Genomic DNA, 18,692 nt, shown 5'->3' on the forward strand with positions numbered 1-18,692 from the left:
GAGAGCTCTGTTCGAGAGCCGAGGGTGTGCGTTCTTCTCTACTTCGTGCAATGGAAGACTAGTAAGAGTAGAAGAAGGAAGAAGAGGAAGGTGAATAAGGAAATAAGGCTGCTCGTCGTCGATCGTTCGAATTTCTCGTGAAAAAGAAGGAGACGCAATCCAGAGAGCGAGGATATGCATAGCTATGTCGCTTGCGCGCGCTCGTGAGCGAATAGGAACGTGCGTCGTTTTATTTTCACGGAAGACGTACTCACGAATGTCAATTAACAGTCCTCAGTCCCTTTCCTCTTTTTTTCTTTTTTTTTTATTCCCCCTCTTCTTTTTTCTTCCTTTCTTTTTTTTCTTTTTTTTTCTTTTTTTTTTTTTTTTGTTTTTTTAGATTACAAAGGACGCCCGAATGAAATTTCGTTCGGCTCACGTTTCATTGGCGATCCGCGTCACGTTCCCTTGGTAAACGCACCGCGCTTAATCGTGCGTTCCACCGGCACGTTTTTCCGCCGAGCGGAATGTCCTAATTAACATGGCAATTTCGTTCGTCGCTGCACATTGGATTTCCACGGGAAGGAAAGGTGAAGTGGAGTGGAGTGAAGAGGAGAGGAGAGAACAAGTTCGACGCTCTATCGTCGACGAATTCTTCTTTCGAAAGGCGAGAGAGAGGGAGAGAGAGAGAAAGGAGCTGACGAGTATCAGACAATGATTTCAAAGAAAAGAAAAAAGAGAGCGCGGAGCATAATGAATAATTTCCTTTCGATTTCGCAGAGAAAATTCACGTGCAGTTACGTAATTTTTATTCGCTCCTTTCGCGACCATATGCATAACCACAATAAAAGTTACTCTTTCCGTCTAGTACAAAAAGATAATTCGTTTATCATAATAAAAGCAGAAATGACGCGGCATATGCATATTTATAAAAGTGAGCGGATGAATTCGTGTGCCGAACGGAAGCGTACCAGTTTTCACGGAAGAAACGCGTGTCCACGCACAAGAACGAAGGACATTTATAACTCGTACAGATACAATCCTATGAATGGTGAGTGAGGAATGATTGGGAGGAGGGAGAGCGAGCTGGAGTTACGACACGAGTTTTATTACGATATATATATTATATATGTATTATATTATCTCTGAAAAATATTTATTCTCGAATCGATACTCGATACTTTTGTATAAGACACTCTGAAAATGAGAAGGCGTCGAACCATGAAATTGTAAAATTTGGAACCGCGCATATCGATGTTTGAGTTAAAATCAAATTTTACAGGCGTTTAAAATGAAGGGAAAGCTTTTGAAAAGTTTCCAAAGTCTCATCGAAATCATCCAATGTATTCTCCTTTTTATTATTTTCTCTCTATTTTCAGTTGGGCTTCTTCACTTATTACACCGTGGCAAAGGGCGAGGTGAATCCCTCGGGTCCAGTACCGATCGACAGTGTCTTCATCTACAGGCCGGACAAACGCCTCGAGCTTTGGAGGTTCGCCTTCTATATGTTCCTTCATGCTGGGTAAGTCTTTTAAAACCTTTCTCGAATCGACCCTACATCTTCCTCTTTCTCCCCCAAAAGTACTATAACGTAACGAGAAGCGTACTCGACCGTTCGCAAAAAGCATTAAGCGAGAGAGAGAGAGAGATGGTTTAAAATAGAGGATGGCATTACAAGAGCGACGCTCAACGAGAGATAGTCGTTCATGAAAACGCTTTAAAGGGCCCTCCTGGAGATCGGGTAATTTATTTAACATCGATACGATTCTCTGACACTCGAGACTGGCTTGCTTGCTCGTAAAAGTTTCACATCGAAAATATTTCATTCGAAATTCATTCCTATTCCGGTTCTCCTCCTTGACTGTATCAACTTCGATAAATAAAAGAAAAATATTTTTCGATATATCGTTAATTATTGTCGCTTTGTTTCCTCGCAATTTCATTTTGTTCATTCAACGGTAATCGGACATTAATCAGAGAAACGCGATACTCGTGTCGTTTTCAAACCTTTCTCCATTCTCCCTCCTGTGCTTCGCGAAGCTGGCGTTGCAGAATCGATTGAATTTTCCCCGAACAAGGGGAATGACATTACATAAGTGTACCGGCACGCTCACCTTCTCTGACAATAGAAAATGGCCGGTCTCTCCCATTTTCCCTATTTTTTCTCTCTCTCTCTCTCTCTCTCTCTCTCTCTCTCTCTCTTGCTCTGTTCGGGGTGTGTGCGTGTGTGTGTGCGCGCGCACTGTGGTACCTATTTTCTCGCGAAGCGTTTTCCTTCTTTCGCTCGCATTTCGCCTTTCCTCGCACGACTTGCCATGCTACGTCGGTGGTTTTTCCTCTTTTGTATCTCTCTCTCTCTCTCTCTCTCTCTCTCTCTCATTTTCTCGCGTTCTCTTGCATACTCGCGCGAAGAGCGCGAGACCGGTACAAAAGTTTTCAGCACGAAGCTCTCTAAATTATTCATGGAAACGCCAGATAAGGCGACCGTTTTCCCTACGTGCGTATGGAAGCAGCGATAAGAGTGACCCAGCATTTTCCACACCGCGCGAGCACCTTTCCGCTTTTCTCTCTTTAGCCCTTTCATGACTTCCTTCTCTTTCTCCATACCAGTCCCTCCTGATATAAAATCATTATGTAACCCTTTGGTATTCTATGTCAAGTCAAACTCGACGTTTCATTTGAAACGTGTCACGATCAACTCCGACGTATATCTTTTCTTTGGGATATAACGAAAGATATATCGATTGACGACATTCTATAACCAATGGAAAATAAAAGATATGCTATATTGATATCGATAACAAATGAATAATAAATCAATAGAAAACGTTTGTAATGAAGCATTGAAAATAAAATACGGAACAAAAAAGAATTAATTATCTGTGAATGCGCGAGCGTGCGTGTGTATGCTAATTAATAAAATGAAACGAATTCTAAAACGTTGTAACATATCGGCGAACGAAATGACCAGTGCTTCTCGGTAACAAAGGGAGAAGAACGAAGTAGGTAGTAGGCAATGGCTGTGAGAAAGGCGGAAGTAAAGGAAAAATCGAAACAATCGCGGTAATTGCAGGAAGCCAACGTGGCACATAGAATCCAGATCGGACAATGGTATCGCCGAGTTCACGCTACGAGAGCAACGTCGAAAAAGGACGCCTTCCATTTTCTCTTTTTTCCTCTCATTTTCTCTCTTTGCAATTTCTATGTGCCTCTTCGTCCTCTATTGATCCAAGATCTCGAAAAGAACGCTTTGTAATTCTACGATGGAATATCGGCTCGTATGAATTTCGGGGCCGTACAAAATTGCTCTCTCTTTTTTTTTCTTTTTTATTTTTTTTTTTCCTTTTTTCTTTTTTTTATCGTGAAAAAATCGTCTTTCGTATTATATTAATTCAGCGATAGCGATCGTTCTTTACTTTGACCAAGAAGTCAGAAGTTGTATTTAATTAACGTGTTAATTTTCTGATAACGTGGCATAACGTTGCCATTAATGGAACTTAACGTCGACATGTTTAAATTTTCCATATTAGCTACCGATAACTCATTTCCCTTTAATCATCATATCATGAGTTTTTAATTAGATGCATATTAGTATCAGCCGAATTTCCGATACAACCTCTTCTACAAAGAAAGGATCTAGAAGGTGCGATGGCGGTAAGAGAAGACAGGGGATTAGAGTAAAGAGATACGTTTTACAGATATTTTGAAAGTGCGCTTTGGTAATGTTGAAAAGTTTGTCCAAAGTCCTCCACCTCTAGGCACTTGACTTTAATGTTTGTCGTAAATTTCGCGGAAGGTATTCCTCTTTCTCTTCTCCTTTCTGTTTAGGGATCACGCGCACATACCCACGTACGAAAACCAAAGGTTAGTACAACGAGATCCTTCTTCCCTACTCTGACGGCTCGATTAGACGCTTTTCTAAAGTTTGTTTGTAATATAGCGCTAGGAAATCTATTCAAAAGATAGGCGATATGAGAGAGAGAGAGAGAGAGAGAGAAATTGATAATAAGTTTATTGCGAGTTATTCGTCTCTCATTTTTTCTCCTCGTCCTGATACAAGTCTTGAACATTATGCATGCGCGACAAGGGCTGCTCACCACCGTCGTCGTCGTTGTCTTCCTCCTCCTCCTCCTCCTCCTCCCTCGTCGCCATTATACGAAAGTCTCTAATGTCGCATAAATGGAGCCAGGAGCTTGCCTTTAATATCGTCTAGTCCACGTTTACCGCGTATATATAAGCGAGTCTCTCTCGACCACCGGTAGCAACGAGGACGAAAATGACGTAGCGAGTCTCGCGCATCGGACGAAAACTTTCTTCGTCTACTACTAAGACCGAGCGTACAAATTATAGCGAGGGTGAGTAAGAGCGTAGAGCTCGTGAAAGTAGCAGTTCGAGAGTGGAACGCGCGCGTTACTCGTTGAAGGTAGTAGGGCTCTCTCCTTCTCGGGCTTGCCATCGTCGAGAACCAAAGGAGAAAAGCTTGGATTTAGTCAGCATGCTTTGCAATTAGCCGTCAGGTTGTGGCGAACTTACCGAGCTTCTATCGGTTACGATGCGGTTTCAAGAATTAATGCCTTTCACTGGAGCTTTCCGCGAGTACTATGTCTTATTCGATCTTTTTCCTTTAATACTTATTAGATACTTTTCCTCAAGACTTTCTCCAACTTGTTTAACTTTCTCATATTACAATGGGAAACTATCCTTCTTTCTCCTCGTATCGGACAACTATTTCAACAAAATTTAAGATATATCGTTATTTTTATTATTTCTTCGATGTAAAAAAAAGAAGCGTGTCTAAAAATAGATCGCGAAGGATTCTCTTGAAGCTAATTTAATGATACGATAATTAATCTCGTATGCGCTAGAAAAAGAAATTGATAAAAAAATGACAGTCAATTCGCATTTTTCGATTTCAAATCCGTGACGTATACACCAAAAATACTTCGATATTGAAAACTCGAGCGTTGTTCGACGAATGGAATAGTTTCGATACCTTAATTAATTATTGGCGTGAGATTAAATTCGCCTAGACCACTTGATTCCTCGAACCGATACGAATTTTCGACAAAGCTTTGTTTATCTCCGATATTCGGTCCGATCGGATTTTTAAAAGTCTCTCTCTCCAATTCTCCAGTTACGTAATATCTCCGATTTCGATTGTATCACGAGAAACGTATGGCCAATAAACTCGAGAGAAAGTAACATAATTCTTACATTCCACTTCTCCTCGAATATCTTCATTTTCTAATTACTTTAAACGTCAGGATTAGGTTGATTTCAATGTCGAGGGTAACTCGAGAAAATTCACGAGGGCATCGAAAACAAACGCGTTCGAGTCACGCGAAGATTCTCGATCGACTACGTCGATTACATTTTAATTGGACGTTAATTAATAGCCGGGGACCGGTTGTTCTCGAACGCGAGTTATTTTGAATTCTCTGAATTTAAAATCGATCGACATTATCGATATGAAAATAAATGTTGATTTCTTTTCCATCGGTTGCATTACTATTCCCTTACTATTTTGCATTCTCATTTACTTTATTCATATACTATATAATGTACAGAGGCACTATACATATACATTTATATCATATGGAGATGGCCGAAGAAGAGGAGGAATCGGTAACACCGGTTCACAGACCCTTCTTTTGCCACGCTCCATTTCGACGATTGCGTACTTACTACAAATCGATGCCGATATATCTTGGACGTCTTCGAATTGGTAAAATTATTTCATGGAAAGTAGGCAGCCCTTCCTATACCTCCGGGTACCCATCTTTCTGTTTCCTTCTTTTCTTTCTTTCCCCCCCCCCCTCACACCCTCCCCAATCCACTCCATTTTCTCATACTCGCATATTTACATTAATTGTTGATAAATCGTGCTCCAAGCTAGAGTTTTATTATGATCCGACGCGTAATTACGCATGAATTAACAATTAAATTTTAGCACGAGCCAAGTGAAATAAATGATAATACCTCGTTTGCCCGATAGATATATTATGTATGTATATGTACCATTGGTACGCGAGTATTCCTAAGCAAAGGATAGAGAGAGAGAGAGAGAGAGAGAGAGAGAGAGAGAGAGAGAGAGAGAGAGAGAGAGAGACGTGTGTTCATATATTATGTAACATCGTATTTGAGTATATAATACTTATGTATTATCTACCATCTATAAAGAAAGTCAGAGTATTAATACCAACTATAATTTGCGGTAAACTCTCGTAAATGAAACTAACGAAAGCTACTTCTCTCGTCGCAATATGGATATATATTAGAAATATAGAGACACTTTTTCCGATTGATCGTGCAAAAAGTGATAAAAAATAAAAGATATCGGATATACTAAACGATTTGTTCCTCTAAAAGTAAAATTAACTAGTGCGTAATCTATGAGGATCGTATGGACGCGCTCATTGAATGCGTTCGAGCGGACTTTGAGTTTCATATGATTACCGATTTATTTGTGCGATAATGGATGGACGGTGTATGCGACCATTTTCACGGTTAGCATGCGACGCTCGAGCGATTTAACGTTGCCTTTTTTTCCACGCGCGCGCGCGCGCGTGCTCCATTTCAACGATTGCGTACTTTCGTCGAATCGATTTGGAATTTGTAGAGTCCTCCATACTTTCCTCTTTTTTTATCGTTTCTTTTAATAAAATATAACGAACTAAATTTTTCCGATTTCTCTAGGGAATTTTGTTTGGAAATCTAGATTATCCTGATATCAATCGAACGTATGAATTCCTTCGTTAACGATAAAATTATAATTGTTCGATTTATTCTCAAAGTATATTTTATTCTATATGGAATAATATTGTTGAAAGTATTTGGCTTCTGCTACAATGAAAAATCTCGCAAGAAAGAAGAAAAGTTCGATTCAATTGGGAAACGACGAGAGACCTTAAGAGTGATTGCTTTCTCGTTGACCGCATTTTACAAATAGCAGCGACACTACACTTTAAACTCATAGCCAATGCAAATTGCCTATTTCCTAGGGCCTCATTCCAACAAACGGACTTTGAGAGAAACAGAGAGAGGGAGAGAGAGAAAGAGAAAAAGTAAAGATCTCTTTTTTCAGCTGGATCCTACGAATAAACTTTATTTTATTTTCCAACCGTAAAAGATAAAAAAAGGAAAAAAAAATGAAAGAAAGGTTGAGAAACTTCTAATAAGTTGCACATCGAAAGTCAACCATGCGATTGAATTTAGAAAGAAGGAGGTACGAGTAGCCGTCGTACTAGCGATTACTGAAAGTAATTACACGTTTGAATTAGTTGAAGCAAAAGTATATATGAACGAAAGAATTTTCTCTTTAACTTTGCAATTTGTCTTGATACTTACTTCTTTTATACTTTCACATATTATATTGTATTTATTACTATATATAAAATCCTCCTCTCTTGTATTTATTAATATATAAAATTATGAATATAAAATCATTTTAAAGTAGTGAAATTCGTAGGAAATTCGAATAATATATAGAATAAAGCGCTTAATACTGTTACAAATGAACGACTAATATTTAATATCGATTAATGTAGGTAATACGTATGTGAATTATTTAGAATTTCGTTCTATCAAAATTTACTAGCTGGAAATAATCGAAATTTATTCTCGTCGAATCGTATTCATTTCTGACGAATTTCATTCGAGTATTCGATAGTAAGACTAGAATATGCATAGTGTAGTAGATCTTTGTGATTTTCCACGCTCCCGAGTGTACGACATGCCGGATAAGTAGTTAAGATCTCTTCTACATATCCAAGTTTCTCTCTCTCTCTCTCTCTCTCTCTCTCTCTCTCTCTCTCTCTCTCGTTCTCTTGGGAAAGAAACTTTCTCTAGCTCACTCGCGAGATAAGATGCATAATTGCTCGGATTTTCCTCTCACGCGTTTCCAAGCCACTATCCTCTTTTCGTTCTCTCGCCCGATAGACACGGTTCGTCGACTAAATCTCGGACTAACAGCATCGCCCTTTCGACTTTTCCCTATTCGTCCGCTTCTCAGCTACATTCCCTATTCATTTTATACTTCTCTCTTTTATCATTGCAATCATTTCAAATGTATCTACCTAAGATACGCCAAGTCGAGTTTAGTTTTATAAAATGATTTAACGCTATAAATGTCTCTCGAAAAGAAAATACGTCTATCCGGACATGATTTAATTGATTCCATAAATCAATGCTTCTATAATCGGTCCAAGCAAATTGTTTCACTAATATTCTGAAATAAAATCAATCGATCGTGAGTGCTTTTTTCTCCGCTGTTTTCCATTTCTTTCTTTTTTTTTTCTTTTTTTTTTCTTTTTTTTTTTTTTCATTTCTATTTTATTCCACCTTTCATATTTTATAAAATTGTACATATATATACAGACACGTATATGCATCGTCAGCCACAGATATAAATTATATTATACGTTAGAGAGTTATTCTTTTCTCCATTTCTATATTTAATCCTTAAAGTATCGTCATTTTTCAGGGTGAAATGTTCGTGTATACTTATTTAAATGAGCCATCCTTTATAGACACACGAATATATACATATGTATGTTCTAACGATATCAAACGAGGATGATGAGCAAGGGTATCTTGTCGACTATCGCTAAGAAATTGAAGATCTCCGCTTTCGGAGTGCGAAAAAAGTATATTACATCTCGTTTATCGCGTTGTCTCGTTCCGCAAAAGCGTCGCCTTTTAATTCTTTCATCCACCTTAATCCTTCTTCCGTGTCAAGCGGTAACTCTTTTAATCTTCCCTGGGGCTAATGTACGACCCCTTGACATCTTTTTGCTAAATGTTCCTAGCTCTGTTTTCATTTTTCTCATCTAACATAGAGAAAAATACCGCAAAGTCGGCCACTTTACCCATCCACCATCTTTTCTTTCTCTCTCTGTCTCTCTATCTCATCTTTTCCGGTACTTATTTTTCAGTTTCCTCATTTCCGTCTCGTAATCTTACTATATGTACCCTGTTCTACTCCTTTTTTCTTCCTATCTCAGTCTCTTTCTTCTACTTCTTTGAAAGCGTTCAAAAAGGCATGCTGTGATATTATTAAAATCATGTTTGACATTGTTATTTTTGGTCCATCTCCTTCTTTCCCTTATGAAGAGAAAATAATAGACCAAAAAATAAGACAAATAAGAGGAAAACATTTCTTTAACGCGTTGAAATTTTTTAGGTGGCTTCACCTGTTGTTTAATCTGGGAGTGCAAGTGGTCGTGGGACTTCCACTCGAGATGGTTCACGGAAGTTTGAGGATCGCCGCAGTTTATATGGCTGGAGTCCTGGCTGGTAAGTTAATAATTATGATTATATATCGCGACAATAATTATATTCCCTATTAATTTAATATGATCTCTCTCTCTCTCTCTCTCTCTCTCTCTCTCTCTCTTTCTCTCTCTGTCCAATTTTTTATCAACTCTTTTCTCTCACCTTCTCTCTTTTTATCTACATATCTATATGTCTATCTCTCTCTTTATTCCGATAACGAAAGAACGCGTATTCATGCCGCAGCATATTAATTTCAAAATAACACAGCGTTAATTAGAAGGCCTTGTAATTGGAGAATAACATTTGTTTCAAGCGTGAGTATAGTGTGTTGATTTAAGTTTGCATTATTTGTAATTATATTAATTATGGAATAGCATCGCGTGCGTTTCCCGAAAGAACAGTTCTCTCTCTCCCTCTCTCTCTCTCTTTTTCTTTTACATACATATAGATGTACATTTAGGTAAACGCACTATTGTGTTCTCTGCGACACGACCGTTTCATACTCTCTATTTTGTGCCCGACCCTGTTTCGGGATTTTCAGCAGAGGTGGTACACACCTCTTTCTCCTCTTCTTCCCTTCATCTCCACTTCTTCCTTCTCCTATCCTGTCTCTCTCTCTCTCTCTCTCTCTCTCTCTCTCTCTCTCTCTCTCTCTCTCTCTCTCTCTCTCTCTCTCTCTTTACGGGAAGAGACAGTAACGTGGTCCTGCTCTCTCGTCGTCTATATGTATATTCGTGTACACCTAATTGCCATTTGCATAAATTCGATTAGACGCAGATCCCTGGTTATTAGCAGTCATGAAAGTAAAACGTTGCAAAATAGGGCACATGAATAATAAACCGGACCGGGAGATTCGAGAGTAGACATTGGACGTCCCTGGGAAAAGGGAGGAATTTTCAGGGGTGGAACGAAAGGTAAAACTTTAAGGAACGATACGAACGGCTTATCGCCTTGTCGTTTTAGATAATGCCCTGTCTGTTATTAGAGAAATCGTGAACCGATTTACTCTATACGCGTTTCTACATTACCACTTTTTCTACTTGTCGACGATCGCATATTAAAAATGATATTTCCCTTGCTCGCGCTTTTCAAATTTGCTTCCATTATCGAGAATAAATTTAATCCGACGAAAAAATCCATTAAACGAATAGATATTTCAGCAACTTAGAACGAATATAGAAATCTAATAAAAACGGTAAATGGACATTTCGTCAGATGGATCATTTAATGCAATATCTTAGTCTAAGCATTTTCAAAATGGGTCTCTGTCGCTAGAATATTATAATCTTTCGAATATTAACGAGTCTATATCTTTTTCTTCCCTCATTTCGTTCTATCCTATTATCTCTCCGTTAATATCCTTTATGGCCATTATATAACGCGATCTTTCTTTTTTCCATTCGTACATTTATTTTATTTAATCAATTTTCCCTTATTAATTATAATTAATTCATAAAATCAATATTTGCCATATGAAACGCTAGTTTCATAAACATGGTAAATATTGTCTTTGGTCTCTCCCCTCTCTCTCTCTCTCTCTCTCTCTCTCTCTTCAGAAAGGGGGCGACAGCTTGTCTGGGGCCACCGCGACAAGATTACTTCGTATGCATCGCGGTCGCGACGATGTAATGCGATTGCTGTGACGCAAGTGCAACGACATCTACCCTCCACAAGCCTTCTCTATATCTTCCACGCTGTTTCTCTCGTCGTCGCTATATTCCCCCTATCCTTGCTACGCGTTTCAACCCTTCCATCACTTTAAAATTCTACTTTCTATACTTCCCCGTATCTTTTTCTTTTGTTTCTTTTTTACCGTTTCCTTTTTCTTCTTGTCTTTACTTTTCCCTCTTTTTTCCTAAATATCTCGCATTTTCTATTTGTTGTCGGGAGAGGAAGCGCCGAGTCTAGTCGAAGTGTGACGGCTTCGAAGACAATACCAGGACGTTTGATTAATCGACATTTATCGACGGATTTAACTTCCCTATAATAGTTTTGTTGTCGGAACGTTCATCGTTTGTTAACGAACGTTATTTACCTATGTCCCTTAAGTTACGTTCTTTACGATCCTCTTTCACTATCCTCTACCTTTTCTGCCGAACGTTAAGCAAAACGAGAGCTCATAAAGGATATACCCTTCTCTCTTCTTACGCAGTAGTAATTCACGATTAGAGAGATGCGACACATATTCACATAAATTTACTCGTGTCGAAGTAAACGTATCGATCGGCGTATATACGTGTTCTACGTGCATTACGTGTATTTATGTGTATTCCGTAATAGAGCGCTTTCCGTTCCAACCGTGACCATTTATAATAATATAATCCGTGAAATAACGCTTATTTCATAATAACATGATTTTGTAAATTCAGCAAAGTGGTCACTCGATTCGCGTTCGACGCACGCCGACGACGACGAAACATCGAGAGAGATATTACGAAAATGGCTGGGAAGGGATGGGAGGGACGGTAAGGGAGGGATAGGGAGAGAAAGAGGCAATTCGCGTTCGATCGAAGTAGCGTGTTCGTCGGAGATATTCGCCCGTGGACCACTGCCGTCGCGCTCGTTATCGCTTCTACTACTCGACCGTGCATAGGCCGACCATTTCTACTTGATAATTTGGTACGCCAGAGCTCTATTGTGAAACGTTTACGTACAGCGCGGAGGTAGCTGCTATTCGGTACGAAATGAATGACTGAAATATAAATGGGCATTGCTCGAAAGTATTAATTGCGCTCTGATACCGACATGGATACCGTGTTCCTACAACTTTCATGTAATTATCTTCGATCTGCCGTTTGAGAACAATAGATGATACAGTGGAAATTTGTCAAAAATGTATATTCTTGCAATTGTCTCTTTACTTTCGGCTCCATTTAAGTCAGCTTTTCATTTTCCTCTTTTCCTTTTGCGCCCCCCTCTTTGTATTTATTTATTTTTTCTTTTTCTCTTTGTTAATTTACATTCACAACATAGTTCGTATTTTAATTGATCCCAACTGGATAACGTTTTTGATTGACTGCGTCGTAAAGTACTTTTGGAAATTTATTACGGTCGAGGAATGACGTCGTTTTTCGTTTTCGGAAAAAAAAAGAAAGAAAGAAAGAAATGCAACGACAAAGGTAGAGATAGTAGAATAAAATCGAAGGATAGAGAAGAGGACGCAACAATTTCAATCCGCATGCTTCGGGATTCAAACTCGCTTTTGTATTCCATCGATGCTCCGACATTTTTCCCTTTCCTCCTGTCTGGTTTAATATTTCCATCGAAAAAATGTCGAGGGCATTTTGAGCACCAAAAGGATATTAAACTCGCGTGTTGGTGAGAAAGGAAGAGCGGGAGAGGGAGAATCATTCGAACCGTGGAAACTTTGTACGTTACACGTTTGCGCTCCCGTTTGCGCTCGCGTTTCGTGCGGGAAACCGAGAACATTGCTACGGACGATCGCGTCTACGATAGGAAAAAGGTTCAATGCAAAAAGGAGAGAGGGAAAGAGAGCGCGAAAAGATAAAAGAGCCGGATGGAGGCCGATGTCTCTCTCTCTCTCTCTCTCTCTCTCTCTCTCTCTCGTTATATCGACAAGTGAGATAGCGAGATCCACCAACTGATAAACCAAGAATTGTAAAGAATGTGAAGCAACGACGCGTAAATGTGGCTCGTACGCGCGGCATTCTGCTTTAAAAATAAAACCAAAAAGAAAGAAAGAACGCAGGGAAAACAAACAAGAAAAAGGTAAAAGAAAAAACAACAGAGCTGCGAGAGTTCTCCTTTGCCGTCGCGATAATGGTAGAAAAAGTCTCGTAATGAAGAGAACGGCGGAAGGAAAAGAAAGGCGGGGAAAAAAGTCGGACGAAAAAGGAGAGGAAATGATTCATCGATGATAATGTTAAAATAATTCCATAGCAAGCACGATAAAAGAGATAGGGTGTAATGTAATAACGACGGCAGGGATCGAATTCGATCGGGGTTCGATTCGAGAGCGAATATTTTTTCGGCAATACCGCGACAAATCCACTCACTTTTCCCACACTTTTGGGACCTCGAACTGTATTTTTTTGTGCGTTCGTATCTCGATTTCGATCCGTCTATGTAGTTTTCAAAGTATACCCAGAATCGAACTGTCGTTACAAAGAGACAAAAAGGGAAAAGCGTTTTATCCTATGCGTACTGTACGCGTAGCATATTTTAAACCGACTGCAAACGTCTGCTTGATAAGGGACGCTGGATTCCCATCGTGGATTACATACATTTATCGAGCGGGAATTAAGGGAGCTTCGTGTCACGAATGAAAGCGAGAGATAGCATCGCAATACTCCCATAACCCTACATTTTCCAATATTTTTCTCTTTTTTTCTTTTTTTTTTTTTTCCCCCATTTTTTTCTTAAAAGTCCATCGATCTATTCTCGTCGATTGGTATTCTCACCAACCTACATATGTGTACGCAATTTATAACAGGTACAAATCAAATTTATAAAAAGTATATACGATTCTATCAACGGTTTTATTAATCGATACATATTGCTCGTTACAATCCAATAAGTATCTACTCCATTTGCCTATTTCATTGGAGAGAAAAAAAAAAGAAAAAAGAAAAAAAAAGAAAAAAAAAAAGAAGAAGAAATTAATAGGAATATGTTGAAAGAAATAGGATAATGTTGACTCGCAGCGAACGTATTGTGTAAAGCGAAAATAGCGTCTGCTGTAACACGTTGGTACTGTTTCTTTCGCGATGGTGACACGCAGGCGATTCGCAGAGACACGAAGGGTCCCCGGAGAGAAGCGTGGAGAAAATACAGGAATAGTAAGCAACTATGGCTAGCAGTGGACAGTATTCACGGTGCATCGTGCCGTAGCCTCGATCCGCCGGTAACGACGTAACGACGTCGAGACGCGTCCTTCCCTTGCGCTTCCACATCCCCCATCTCTCTCTCTCTCTCTCTCTCTCGTGCACATTCGTCTATCTATCCAACTACATTTCTCCCTCGCTCACCCGGGCACATCGTACACCGTTTGCACGAGAACGATGCAGCTTAGAATTTCGCCTCGCGTCGCGGCAGGACGAACACGTAATGGCGGTCGATGTACGGAAATAGGAAAGAGAGGCCCTACCCTCTTTCTCTTTCCCCTCTCCTCTCCATGATACACGAGCTACACGCCATACTCCTCTTTACAGATGCATCGTTGTACTTGCACTCACCGACTTCTAACTATACGCTCAATTTTCTCGATGGTACATAGTCTAGGGACCCGAGATACATACCCGTACCACCTCGTTTCGCATTTCTTTAGAATTTTTCTTTCCTCGCGATATCTCCTTCGATGATCGTCTACATCCTCTCTCTCTTCATCTTTCGCGAATACACCCTCACGCATACTTTCTTCGCTGCGCTCGCTATCTTCTTTTTACTTCGATATTATTCGAGAAACGAATTTCCGCGTTTTCCCCTCGAAAATCGAATGTAATTCATGTAAAAATATTTCGTGAAATATTCAGCTGGAAAGAGAGAGAGAGAGAGAGAGAAAGAGAGAGAGAAGTTTCTCTCGATCATGGTTCGCTTAGAAGTCCGCCTTCCGATCACCCCCCTTCCTTCTTTATGTCGAATAATATCCTGCAAGGATACACGTACATGTATGTATGACATGTATATATATATATATATATATATAGATAGATAGATAGATGGATAGATATTTTTCTTTCGTTCGTTCCTTCGACCGCGCCAACGTTCCTCTTACTCGACTTCGTTTTCTCATCGTACCTTTTCCTCGCGTGCCTCTGCTTTCTTTTTCCCTTTTCATTTCCCCTTGTACACCGCAGCTCGCGCCTTTGCACCGAGATAAGCTATGCGCGTTCAATTTTCTCATCATATATACCTCAGATCGCAATCTTCATCCCTTTTCCTTATTACTCGTTTTTTCTCTTTCTATTTCTCTTTTCTTTCAAAAGAAGAGCGAGAAGAGAGAGCAGCTAGTATAAATTTTTACGATCGTTAACGCGTATTCTCTTCTAAGGAACTTCTCCCCGTGGCTATATCAAAGAGAAAAAAAAATCAACAAGATAGTTCAATTTAGTTTGAAATTTCGAAAAAATCAAAGAAGCTCTCCAACGCCTATGTTTACGAATCTCCTTTAGGGGAGAGATCATCGAAATACATACATTTGACCGCTTTCGTATTTCCTTCTTTTTTCACCCACCTTTTCTTTCCTTTTCTTTTTTCTTTCTTTTGTTCTTTCTGCCCTTTTTTGTCCTCTTTTCTTTCCCTTTTTCTTGTTTTTTTTTTTCTTTTTTATACAATCGATTCCTACAGTGGCACCATACGATCCGCTGCACCTGTTGCTCGCATCGTCGTAGCCCGGATACGTTGTATCCGGAACTACTACCGCGGAAGTCGCTACCTCGTTAAACTTCGTTTCGTTTCAAGAACGCGAATGTGTCCACCGTTTATAATAGTATATTGTTATTTTCAGTCGAGTCCAGTTCGATCGAATGTTTTCAACCATTAAGATCGAATCAATGAGGGACCATAGCATTGTTTTCGTTCCATAGATCTTAATAATTCCTTGATAATTGGTCTTTATTTTAAAATTATCGACAAATCTCTCTCTCTCGTTGGATTTTCTGAAGGAACATTACTAGATCTATATATTCGTAGTTGTTCATAAAGAACATTGCCGTAAGAAGCAAGTAAGGACTACAGGGAAATGTGTATGTAAAAGTCGTACAAGTCGGGAGTAGGTCGTTGAAATATTAGTTCGCGTCGTCGCACCAGGCCGGTACTTTGCACCGACCCACTTCCCTTTTCTTCTTTTCATCCTTTCTTTCTTTCTTGGCGCTAAAGGCAAAGGCATCCCTAACGAGGATTCAAATGAATTTCATAATCCCAGAGAAAGAGGAAAAGCGAGAAAGGGTAAGAGAGAGAGAGAGAGAGAGAGAGAGAGAGAAAGAAAGAAAGGAGGATTGACGAGACGGAGCTGGGCAACGTCGAGTTACTTGAGTTTATTAGAGGATTTTTACTTCTGTCGTCATCGCGAATGCGACTTCTTTTCCTTATCTAATAAATATCGTCCCGTCGACTTTACTTTATTCGATTCCATTTTATTACTTAATTAAACGATAAAAGTACCTACATCGAATTATAAAGAACATTTGAGTGAAAATCAATCGGTCAATTTATATGTACCTACATTTAGTCACTTGATTTAATCGAATCGTGAGTATGGATGGACGCTCGTGTAATTTAATTTATTTGCCTTCTCGAAACTTGGTCGTCTTAAACTAACATCTCGAAAACCAAGTCGATCCTAGTTAGGCAGCTCTTGGATCGACAAGCTCGAGAAGTAATGTTGATGGGAATAGATAGGGAGAGAAAACGCGATTGAAAGGAAGAGGATGAGAGAGATTCGATGGATTTACATTTTGAGACTACATAAGAATCTACGTAAGAAACTATCGGTAAAAGAGAAATAAATTATCTCTCTTTCTTTCCCAAAGCAAAAAAGAAAGAAAAAGTAAAGAAAAATACCATAGAAATCAAGTTTTTATTATTTTTCTTTGATACGCGCCGCAACCTCTCTCTCTATATATATATATATATCTATATATATATATATATATATATATATATATATATATATATATATATATATATATATATATATATTACTATATATATATATGTATAGAAGGATCGATTCGCAAGTTGTTCGACAAGTTCGTAGAACTACGTAAAACTATAATATCTAATTTAAAGTCTTAAAAGGAAATAGTTATGTCAGGTGTCGGGTTGCGAAAGAAGAGAGCCAAGTAAATTCCCTTTACAATTTTCTGTCTCTCGAAAGTACCAGCGGGTTAAGGAAGTTCGACTGGGGGCGAAGCGACCGCGTCGACTCGCAAAACAGCGTGCTTAAACTAAAGGTACTTTCAACTAAGTTATACCTTGCTCGACTGTCTGCAGGTTCCTTGGGTACCTCGGTGTTCGACACCGACGTCTATCTGGTCGGAGCGAGCGGCGGCGTTTATGCTCTTCTAGCGGCCCACCTCGCCAACGTTCTTCTAAACTACAACAATATGGAGTTTGGCATAGTTCGACTTATCGGCATCTTCGTCATCGGTAAGTGAAGTAGTATCACGGGATCGGCCAAGAACCAGCCAGTGAACCACGATCTTCCCTTTCTCCTTTTCTCTTTTATTTCCGTCCGCCAGGACATTCACGACGATTCTCCCTACCTCCCTCCTATCCTCCCTTTTCTTCTCCAACGAGAAAACGTTTGCTTTTACGCCTATAGAAACTTTTGACAACCGTCGAGAAGATTCACCGACGAAACTTCTTCGAGCGTGAAACGATTTAGACAACGTTGAAATTTAATTTCGACGATATATTTGTCTCTCGAAGAGAGGACACCTGAAAGAAACCGTCCGTTAGTTTCGCGAAACCACGTTTTATTCTCGTTATAATTTTATTCATTGTCGTGCATGCTTTCAATTAAAATTTATATTAAAAAGCTTGTTGAGTATATTATCAATGAGCGATCGGCCAAAGGTCGTGCAAACGATATGCGTAGCGTTAATTGAAATATTTTCATTGTGCGTGCTCGTTTTTCTTTATTTTATTTTCTGTTTTTTTTTATTTTTTCTTTTTTTTTTTTTTTTTGTTCATTTGTATTTTTATCGTTTATCGCGCAGGATGCAAAATCCTTGCTGTCATCACGGCAGTACGAGGTACTCTGGTTCGTTGCAAAATATACGCTTGATTTATTTCTAGGACAAATTTAATCCGTCGGATTAATCGACTTGGGAAATGATATCGATTCTTTGCAAAATATTTTTTCTTTCTCGCTCCGCGCTCTATAGAAATTCTACTAAATCATAGGAAATATTTCTCGTTAATCAAGCTTTCTTTAGTTCTTTTTACTTGTTTACTGTCAACGATTCTTCCCCGAGTGATGGATACTACGGTTGAAAGTCTAAAACAACAATGTCGATTGTCCTGGTACGCAGCGAGTTCACGAGCAGAACGTGCACGTGATGAAAACGAAAAAGTAGAGCAGGAAATTAGTGGCGAGTCCGCGGAAGTTTTAATTAAAAGATAGCTGGCTCGGATTTTCTCCTACCGTTGCTAAAATCATCGTTTTGGTCGCGATTGGTTCTGACATTTATGATATTAGTTCGGTAATACCTTATATATAAAATCTTTTAACGTTGACAGTATTTCCTGACGTGAAATAAAAATAATTATTGGAAACGTTGGGTTATAAATGTAAATGGATAGATGTAGTGAATATCGCGAGAAATTACAAACAATTTCGTTTATTTATGGTATCCTATTAAAATATACATTTATAACGAAGTACCTAGAGCATAATAATATGTTTACGTTTAATTCATTTAATCCGTCGTTTCCAAACATTTCGTAAACGCGCGCATTCTCTTTCTCTCTCTCTA

At 39.1% G+C, this 18,692-nt stretch overlaps 1 protein-coding gene across 4 annotated transcripts in view; it reads left to right on the forward strand.

Moving 5' to 3' along the window:
* Window positions 1-18,692, forward strand: part of LOC124432073 (protein rhomboid) — a 233,787-nt gene that overhangs the window by 206,485 nt on the left and 8,610 nt on the right. For all 4 annotated transcript variants that reach the window (XM_046980615.1, XM_046980624.1, XM_046980633.1 and 1 more), the window contains 3 exons: window positions 1,359-1,501; window positions 9,161-9,273; window positions 17,206-17,361. In XM_046980615.1, coding sequence (XP_046836571.1) covers window positions 1,359-1,501; window positions 9,161-9,273; window positions 17,206-17,361 — 412 coding nt within the window. The remainder of the gene's footprint in view (window positions 1-1,358; window positions 1,502-9,160; window positions 9,274-17,205; window positions 17,362-18,692) is intronic.

Source organism: Vespa crabro, chromosome 1, assembly GCF_910589235.1.
Source record: "Vespa crabro chromosome 1, iyVesCrab1.2, whole genome shotgun sequence".
Lineage (NCBI taxonomy): Eukaryota > Metazoa > Arthropoda > Insecta > Hymenoptera > Vespidae > Vespa > Vespa crabro.